Raw genomic sequence first — 10,454 nt, 5'->3', positions numbered from 1 at the left:
TCTGCCACTACCTCTCCCTGCCAGCACATCAAAGGAGGTTGACACCATGACATTCTGGTCCACTCTTCTGTTATTTAAATTCCCTCCTACTGCACCTTTCCATGCAATTCCCTGTCGAGAAGGATTTGGAAAACAGGATCCAGCAAATTCAGAGAGAAAAGCACTGGGACCTTCTTACTGCTGCACTTTGCAACTAATTGTGCATTGCTGTTTGAATTTATGAAACTCGACTGTCTAAATTCATACAGGTTCACCACTCTAACCAATGACACATCTGTTGTTTGAAAATAGCTCAGTGATGAATCAAATGGACCATTTCACCCTGAAATTGAGTGGATGAAAATTACAAAAAATAAAATTCTCTGACACAAAAAACGTTGTTGCCTTCTTGTGAGTTTTGCTCCTGGCTGCCAAGGTATACTTTCATTATATTGCTCATTCCTGATGAACGGCTTTTGCCCGAAACGTCGATTTTCCTGCTCCTTGGACGCTGTCTGACCTGCTGTGCTTTTCCAGCAACACTCTAATCTGGACTCTAATCTCTAGCATGTGCAATACCCACTTTCGCCTATACTTTCATCACAGTCAGCCCTCCACGATTAAACAATCACTTTTAAAGAATAAACTTTTAAATTTATTTGGAGGAAGAAAAATGAGAAAAAAAAACTTTGTGGGGGGTGGGGACGGGTTTAACTGGCACCACTTTAGGACATGGGCTGTCACTTATTCGCAAGATTTTGTTTTCAAACAGCCATACATTAAAAATACCTTTACGAAATTCTGGAGTCTTGTAATTTATGAGTTATGGTTGCATTCCCCAAATGTGTTTATTCTATTTCCTTTTTTAAAATAAAATCAAATCATAAGCAATAAAAGTGGAAAATGCCAAAAATCTATCCACTACAGGCGGTGAAGAACTGTGAAAAGAAGGGAGAAGTTTAAGTTAAAGTCAAAAGTTATTTCTGCAGAACTGACAAATTCCACACCGTGACATTATTTCCACTAGGTTTTTTTTAGCAGTTTCTACTGTTCAAATCGATACTGCAGTTTATTTTAGGGAGTAGCAGGGATGGTGCCCATTCTTTTTAATACTTGGATCGACTGCCCTCGGGTTTTGTGGGAGTTGGGGGGGGAGGCGGCCTGTTTTGATCTTCGTGGCGCTCCGTAGAGCGTCTCCCTCGGATTGGCTGCAGCGCTCGGATTTCGGGAGCTTTACAGAGATGGCGGGATGTCGGGCCAAAGCTGTCAGCTACCTGGACCCCGTGAAGCTGGGTCCGGGGCTCGCCAGTGGAGGTGTGCGGCTGCTGGGCTCTCCGGGCCGCCCGTGCGTGTGGAACCGATCGGAGTTTGTCTTCGTTTATCAGAGGGACAGCGGCTTGTTACAGGCGAGTGACAGCTGCCAATCACCGGCGTTCATCTCCTTTGTGACGTTACAGGCCGGACCAAGCCGCTACATTGTTTCCGGCTACTGTATCTTTTTCAAGCCATCTCTGGGACATGGACTGGAGCCCATCTTTTATCCATTGCCATTCCCAAATACTTTATGGTTTCTGTTTTGGACCTTGTGCAACACCTTAGGAGACCAGTTTGACAAGTCCATGCTATGAGAATGAGTGGAATCTTCTGCCCTGTATTCTAGGCGAGCTTGATGGCGTGTCAGCAAAACTTGCTTCCAGAACTTCCCAAATAAAGTCCATGTTATTATGAAGGCTCTTGGGCTACTTTCTTGCCCTGATGCCAGTTGAGTGAAGGGGTGTTAGCAGCGTGTGGGAGTCTCACCATGTAGGGAGCATGACAACCAACCTTAATGGATTTGCTTGCAGCTTCGGGTAGGGGTGGGTAAGTGTCTGGTTGAGGGAGTGCAGCATTGAGTTTGAGGGACCCATGAATGCCAAAAAGTCCTGATGTGGGACATGAACCTAGGGTCTTCTGGCTGAGAGATGACTGCCCACTGAGTCACTCCAGCTCCTTTTCACTAACGTATCATCAAATACAAATTTTCATTATGCCCAGAAGATGACATTAGATGGTGGCCCAAGTTTTGCTCCAGCATGTGGATTGTATTGGGATGCTGAAGGGATGATTGACAGGTTGAGATTCTTGGACAAGTAACAGTGACCAATCTAGCAGTGACGCAATCTGCACCCAATCTATGCGAGTCTGGGCTACTGCTAAATTCATGGGGATTTTCTTTTTGCGAGTTATCAGTGACAGTCTAAAACTATCGTGTAAGCTCATTATGTATTGAAACCAGTGGCCTAAATTTAGTTTTAGTATCTTTGCTGACATTGGCAACAATTGGAGTACGATTCAGGCCTTCTCCACCCAGGATTCCTCTGGGTGGAGAAGGCCTGAATCCTACTCCAATTGTTGCCAATGTCAGCAAAGATATTAAAACTAAATTTAGGCCACTGGTTTCATTACATAATGAGCTCTGGGACTGTCAAAGTACACAACAGTTGGAAATTCAAGATTGCCCTTCTTACTCTACAGTTCTTGTAATTCTCTCCACCTGCCACTTACTCCCCTTTCTCTTCTGCCACAGACCCCTCTGAGATTTATCTTTAGTGTTCAAGACTACCAGTCACTTCAGTAAAATGCAGAACTGCCTGGGAATGTGCAATGGATATCAGTGGACCATGCAAAATGAAATCTACAGTTGTTATTCCTGATAGTCATATCTGAACATGTACTCTTATAGACATTGAGCGAGAATGGAATTCTGGGTGGCTGTGATATCTACCATGGGCAAATACTTTACTGACTGTTAATGTTTGGGTTTAGGATGAAGAATTAAGTCCTTTCTGCTTCAATTGAAATAATTCTCACCTTTGAGTCAGGCGGTCCTATGGTCAAGTCCCACTTCAGAAATGTAAGCACATATATCTAGATTGACACCTCAGTACAGTACTGAGTGACTGCTGGATTGTTGGAAATGCTGTCTTTGAGATGACACAGTAAACTGACTCCCCTCTGTCATCTGAATTAAAAATAAGAGTTTCTATTCACTATTTTGGAAACAAAACACAAATTCTTCTTGGCAATTGTTTATTCCTCAACCAGCACTAAGAACAGATTATCTGGTCCTTTATCATCTGCTATTTGAGGGAGTTTGCTGTGTACAAATTGGTTGCTCTGCTTCCTACATCAGTTTAGATTAGATTCCCTACAATATGGAAACAGGCTCTTCAGCCCAACAAGTCCAAACCGACCCTCCGAAGAGTAACCCACCCAGACCCAATCCCCTATATTTACCCCTGACAAAATGCACCTACCACTATGGGCAATTTAGCATAGCCAATTCACTTGAACTGCACATCTTTGGATTGTGGGAGGAAACCAGAGCAACCGGAGGAAACCCACACAGACACGGGTTCCATAACCAGACTGCATAAAATACTGAGATTGTGAAATGTCTTACACAAATACAAGCTCTTGGATAAAATGGGTGAGGAGATGCTAATCCTTCATGAACTGTCTCACTGTTGTAACCAGCAGCTAGAAGAAATTGGTGGGGAAAATGGAAAGGTTTAAAAATCTTTACTTTGTTTTTTGCATTACTAGATTGTGTACAGGTTCCCCAGCTCTGTATGGCACGTGGAAGTGGACAGTAGACATGAGCAGTTGTTTGTGCTATGTGCCGGAAGTGGAATATACAGCATATCGTTGAACCATAGGTAAGATATATTCAGTGTAATATTGTACTACTTAATCAAGAGTAGATATAAATAAATACAGTAATATATTGCCTAACAGTGGTGCTGAATAAGGCAGAGTACACTGTTAATTGAATAGAACTCAATATTGCTATATTGTGATTGTTGCATGATTATAGTAAATTAGAATTTTCATCATTCTAGACCTATCTGTAAAATAAAAATGCTTGCAGACTCACTCAGAAACAATGAAATAATTGTATAATTTCATAAATTGTAGATTTTTCATTATAAGTTCAATATTTCAAGGATTTTATTCAAGACAGTCCTAATGATGAAACAAGGTTGAAAAGTTAAGAAGCTTTAGGTTTTTGAACATTTACTGATTAATATCTACATTGCTGCCATAATTTGCATTACTTAGTGCGCTAGCATTTGTTAGCATCTTTGGGTCTTAACCAATGTTACCAATAAGCAGTATGTTATTGTTTTCTGCTACTGATAAAAATCCTTTAAAAATAGTTTTGCTATGATGATATTTAGGACTTAAGTGATTGTGCCAAAGATATCAATAAACACAGCCAAAGGTATTGTGAAAATGTATGCAATGGCCTTTATATGTTGATAAACAAGATACAAGAGGGTAAAAATCATGCTTCAGTTATCAAAAGATCTGCTTTGATCTATTGTGAGGATTTTTGGCATCATACCTGAGGAACCCCAGAGGGAATTTAGCACAGATTTACCGGAATAATAACTTGGACTCCAACGATTAAGCTTTGAACATTAGGGTTATGTTTTCCTGAATTTAGAAGGTAAAGGAGATTTGATTCACATTTTCAAGATACTAAGGGAAACAGATGGTATTTATTGGGAGAAACCAATTCCGCTGGCTGAGGAATGTAGGACAAGGGGCCTTGGTCTAAAACATTGAGGCAAACCTTTTCAAAAGAAGATAGTGAATATTTCTACAAAGACACAGGGTGTTTGGAGTTTGGAACTCTTTTCCACAAATAGCAATTGGTGCTTAATCGATTGTTAATTTTAAAACAGAAATTGATCGCTTTTTTTTGTTAACAAAGAACATAGGAACAGGCCCTTTGACCTTCCAAGCCTGCGCCCACACATTCTGCCTTCACTTACATGATCCGTGTCCCTCTATTCCCTTCCTACTCTTGTATTTGTCCAGGTGCTTCTTGAATGACACGATTGTATCCGCTTCCATCATCTCCTCTGGCAGCATGTTTCAGGCACTCACCACCTTTTGTGTGGAAAGACTGCACCTTGAACCTGTGTCCCCGAGTAATTGACCTCTCCATTCTGGGAAAAAACTTCATACTTTCCACTCTATCCATGCTATTCACAATCTTATAAACTTTCGTCAGGTCGCCCCTCAACTTCCAGCGTTCCAGAGAAAACAAACCCAGTCTATCCAACCTTTCTTCATAACTAAAATCCCCCATACCAGGCAACATTCTGGTAAACCTTTTCTGTACCCTCTCCAAAGCATTCACATCCTTCTGATAATTGGTGACAAGAACTGTATGCAATATTCCAAGTGTGGCCTAACTAAAGTTCTATGAAGCCACAGCATAACTTGCCTATCCTTATACTCAATGTCTCTTCCAATGAAGATAAGCATGCCATTGGCCTTTTTTAGTACATTATCTACCTGCACTGCCACCTTCAGTGATCTGTGGATCTGCACACCCAGATCCCTCTGCATATCAATACTCCTAACGGTTCTGTTATTCACTGTATAATTTCCACCTGTACTTGACCTTCCAAAATGCTTCATCTCACATTTGTCCAGATTAAACTCCATCTGCCATTTTTCTGCCCATACCTTCAACTGATCTATATCCTGCTGTATCCTCTAACAATCCTCCTCACTATCTGCAACTTCTCTAATCTTTGTATCATTCTCAAACTTACTGACTTGACTAGTAGTAGGCTACATGGTAAGGGATATGGGGTAATGGTGGATTTATGGAGTTAAGTCACAGACAAATCATGATCTCATTGAATTGCAAACAGGCAGAACCCCCATTGGGGGTTCTTACAACTCAGAATACCGTCATGCAATTAAATGTCCTAAATGGAACAACAAGGTTTTCAAAATTATGCACGACATGGAATGATTGGAAGGAAAAGATGGAGATACTGAACTGGCAGGGGTAATTGTTCAGCTTAGTAATGAGTTAATATTTTAGTCACAGACTCATTCAGTGGGGCTGCGTTGGACAGTGAATGCATATCCAGTGTTTAATGTGGTTTGGTAAGCTTTTTTTTCATAGTAATGACTGAAGTAAGGTTAAGGAACTTGAAAAATTTTCCTGCTTCAGGTTGTGCTTGACAAATGCTGACGCCACCAAAACGAGTGGTGATTCCCTGTAACCTAGCTGGGAATTTTATCAGCACAAACATAGTGTCAGTGGAAATACTCTTACAGTTGAGCAGGCGTCTATGAAAAAGGCTCAAATGAAACTGACCAAGGAACACAATGGTGCAATTGTTTTGCATGAATCACTGGATTGGCAGTTTACACAATCTTGACATTTCAGAAGTTAGATATTATTAAATAAATCAAAATATTAAGCAGATGCTATTGGCATCAGGAAGTAGGATTTTAAAGGAACAAAGACTCATTATCTTAAAACTACATCAGCAGTTTGCCTATCATCTAAAGAATGCAAGAGTATCAGTATATTAAACCGATAGAAAAGATTAGCGATAAATGTTATATATGTTAAAAAAAACCGTCATGGCCTATGATGAATCTCCCATTAACAAGATTGCAGTAACGGACTTGAAGATATGGCCGTAGAATATTTTCATCTTGCATTTCATAGACAATGGCAACAGTCAGTTTACAGTATTGTAGAGTAAACAGAAACGAAGAATATTAGAAGAGGCAATGAGGAAATGGATAGGGGCCAGACAGGGGCACTGGCTAAATTCCCAACTGACATTGGAGGGAATTTGCCAATCATAAATTTAGGAATTTGTATGAAAATGTGAACATTGGAATATCAAGGAAAACGGCAGTAAAATAAAGTTTCCTCAATAGTAGTGTGCATGAAAGAAATCACATAGCAACAGGTGAGGTGATTCATAAAATCCTAGAGATAAATCAAGTTTGAAATTAATACCTGTTCCAGTATGGGCAATGCCCACGAAGAAAATGGAAAATAGTTGGCTTCCATAATTTATATTAGTTAGCTTTAGGAAGAAGTAGGCGAGGCACGGTGGCACAGTGGTTAGCACTGCTGCCTCACAGTGCCAGAGACCCGGGTTCAATTCCCGCCTCAGGCGACTGAATGTGTGGAGTTTTCACGTTCTCCCTGTGTCTGCGTGGTTTCCTCCGGGTGCTCCGGTTTCCTCCCACAGTCCAAAGATGTGCAGGTCAGGTGAATTGGCCATGCTAAATTGCCCGTAGTGTTAGGTAAGGGGTAAATGTAGGGGTATGGATGGGTTGCGCTTTGGCGGATCGGTGTGGACTTGTTGGGCCGAAGGGCCTGTTTCCACACTGTAATGTAATCTAATCAAATCTAGAGAAATTTCTTTGTTATTGGATGATTATCCACTAGTTCGGGAAGGGACTACACTCGGCTCAATATTCTTTCTGAGAACTTGATATTTGGAGAAAGCTTACTTGGAAAAGATCACTTACATCGTGAGAAAATAAAGCCTGCTCTTCAAAGGAAGATGACTTTGTACCCATGGTAGATCAGTTGCTTTTGACTGGACAGTTAACTCTGTTGTATAGTCAGACTAGACCCAGTGCCAATTATGACGGATTGGAACTCAGTGCTGTGATGAAGCGTGCTACTATTAAGGAAGTCTTGAGAGTAAATAAAACATTTGTGAAATCTAATTCAGAAAAGTACAGGCTCAATTTGTCAGCCTTGGATAAGACAGAAAATAGATTAATTAACACTTCATAGCATTTACAGAAAAAAAAAGAAATCCACTCTTTGCAATGAGCATCTGTGAGTTTTATAGATCAACTATTGTACATATGAAGCGACAAAATAGTAATGATATATATCTAGTTGCTGTTTTATTGGGTTACTATGTGAAGCGTATGTCCTCAGTACTCAAGTTCTTTGTTGATTTGAAGTACACAAAGATTGTTAAAATTGTGTGCATCTGAGAAGTGTATTCCATTCCTGTCTTGGGTTCATGAGCTCAGGTAATGGTAGCTTCAAATGTATAAGTAAAGCAAAAATCTCCATTTCTTTCCAGAATTTGTCTCCTCTCCACTCGATAGCCTAAGACATAGAAGATAAAGCGGTTACTTAGAATAAATGTGAATCATTATATAGGAATCAGACTATTTATGTGAAAGGTGAGCAGGTTTTAACCAAGTGCAAAGCTAACAGAAAATATGTGTTGTGATGGGATGAGAGGGAGTTGTAGGATGCGATGTTGCTCATTGAATGGTTGGAAAAGACTTCTTCAATATTGCTTCATACCTATCATTTTAGGCTAGCAATACTTGAAATATCGCAATGAAAGAAACATAATGATGAGCTATAGGGAGAGGCTGAATAGGGTGGGGCTGTTTTCCCTGGAGCGTCAGAGGCTGTGGGGTGACCTTTTAGAGGTTTATAAAATTATAAGGGGCATGGATAGGGTAAATAGACAGGATCTTTCCCCTGGGTTGGGGCAGTCTGGAACTAGGGGGCACAAGTTTAGGGTGAGAGGGGAAAGATTTAAAAAGGACCTAAGGGGCAACTTTTTCACTAAGAGGAATTGATGGAGCCACCAGAGGAATTGGTGGAGGCTAGTACAATTACAGCATTTAAAAGACATTTAGATGGGCATATGAATAGTTAGGGTTTAGAGGTATATGGGCCAAGTACTGGCAAATGGGACTAGATTAGTTTAGGATATCTGATTGGCATGGACGAAGTGGACCAAAGGGTCTGTTTCCGTGCTGTACATCTCTAAGACTGTATGTGAGGCTGGTTGTTTTTAGCAAAGCATCACATGCTCTTCTCCGGGATGACTATTTCTGTGCAGCAGAGTTTGTCATGTTTTTGTTGGAAAAGAACAGTTAATGTGGTCAGTTGGCCTCGGAAGTCAAGAGAATAGCAAAGACAGTTAAAAGTAACTTTGCTGCCGAAATCTTGGCACTAATGTAAGCTATTGGTATAGGGATATGTTTATACAATAATCTAAAACAAATGCTATACAAGGGACAATCTGAGAAACACAGTTTAGGAGCAAATTACTACAGATGCTGGAATCTGTACTAAAAACAAAACGTGCTGGAGATCACAATGGGTTGGGCAGCATCCATGGAGATAGAGCAAGCTAATGTTTCTAGATGACTTTTCATTAGAGCTGCTCTGGTGAAGAGTAATCTGGACTCGAAACATTAACTTACTGTCTCTCCATAGATGCTGCCTGATTAGATGCGATTCTCAGCATTTTTTGATTCTGTACAATCTGAGAGATATTTAAAAACCGAAAGGACTGTGGGTGCTGTAAATCAGAAATAAAAAACAGAAGTTGCTGGAAAAGCTCAGCAGATCTGGCAGCATCTGTGCAGAGAAATCAGAGTTAACGTTTTGGGTCCGGTGACCCTCAGAATGCTGAGTTCTAAGGAAGGGTCACCAAACCCAAAACGTTAACTCTGATTTCTCTGCACAGATGCTGCCAGACCTGCTGAGCTTTTCCAGCAATTTCTGCTTTTATTTCTGAGAAATGTTTACCCACAAAATTTCATGTGGGTAATTGTTCACTTTGGGGTAATGTATGTTCACTGAGTAAAGGTTGAGCATCGACCTTACCAACATAAAGGAAATCCTAGAAAGAAAATAAATTTCCAAACCAAGCTACCAATTGTCAGAGATTGTTACATTTTAAAAAAGGGTCTTTGCTTCAGTAAATTGCTGGAGACCTTTGAAGAGGGAGGTTGATGTTATGAGGAATGATAAAAAGACAAACAAATACAATTTCTGTCAATCTGTAATTAAGCAGTATTTTTTGGTTAAGGTAGAAATGTGAATGTGGAAGGTTAATTGAATTATAAGTTATGAAATATGAAGAAAAAAATTGTTTAATATTTTCACTAGTTTTTGTTTAAAATTGGTTGTCTTGAATTGTTTTGTTTAAGGGAACAAAGGGAAATCTTTTGTTATAGCAAGTATGTAAATGGGTGATTGGGGTAAATTGATTAATTGATTGGGTGAATCCAAAGGGCAAATAGGAGGTTCTTGTATGTGGAAGGATCCATAGGATTGAATATTCAGTAAGCTCTACTGAGTCTTGGCTTCCTTTGTTAGTCCGTCAGCAAGGGGAGTGTTACAGCGCTTGAAATGTTCTAGGGGTCGGTTAGCCTAGTTGGCTGGGCAGTTAGTCTCTGATGCAGAGTGAAGTCAACAGTGTGTGTCCAATTCCCATACCAGTTGAGGTTACTATGATGGTCCCTTCTTCTCAATCTCTCTCCTTGCCTGAGACATGGTGACCCCTAGGTTAAACGCCACCAGTCGTCTCTCTAATGAGAGGGCAGCCCTATAGACCTCTGAGCCATGGTGACTTTTGATATGTATCACTGTTGACTGCTACAACAAATTCTTGTAGCAAAAATCTCTATGGACCAAGTTGAATGTGATGTACAACATGGTTTTCATCTATAAAAATACTTGTTGGACAAAATTATTGAATTTTTGCCAGTGATGAAAGGTAGGGTTACCATTCTATAAAGTTAGAACAGAAAATATGGTTTAGATTTGAAATAAGGCAAGACCGTAAGTAAAATTATTAAAGTGACATTGGTCATTACAC

At 40.2% G+C, this 10,454-nt stretch overlaps 1 protein-coding gene across 4 annotated transcripts in view; it reads left to right on the top strand.

The window, feature by feature from the left end:
* The first annotated feature begins 1,105 nt into the window (after window positions 1-1,105).
* Window positions 1,106-10,454, top strand: part of faap100 (FA core complex associated protein 100) — a 36,012-nt gene continuing 26,663 nt past the window's right edge. Inside the window, exons 1-2 of one of the 4 annotated variants that reach the window (XM_043714783.1) lie at window positions 1,106-1,385; window positions 3,565-3,677. In XM_043714783.1, coding sequence (XP_043570718.1) covers window positions 1,221-1,385; window positions 3,565-3,677 — 278 coding nt within the window. In that variant the 5' untranslated portion in view covers window positions 1,106-1,220. Of the gene's footprint in view, window positions 1,386-2,612; window positions 2,873-3,564; window positions 3,678-10,454 lie in introns of those variants that run through there. The other 3 variants (XM_043714780.1, XM_043714781.1, XM_043714782.1) reach the window with 3 other exon arrangements.

Source organism: Chiloscyllium plagiosum, chromosome 24 (assembly GCF_004010195.1).
Source record: "Chiloscyllium plagiosum isolate BGI_BamShark_2017 chromosome 24, ASM401019v2, whole genome shotgun sequence".
Classification (NCBI taxonomy): domain Eukaryota; kingdom Metazoa; phylum Chordata; class Chondrichthyes; order Orectolobiformes; family Hemiscylliidae; genus Chiloscyllium; species Chiloscyllium plagiosum.
The sequence above is the reverse complement of the archived record's forward strand: the minus strand, read 5'-3'. Positions and strand labels throughout refer to the sequence as shown.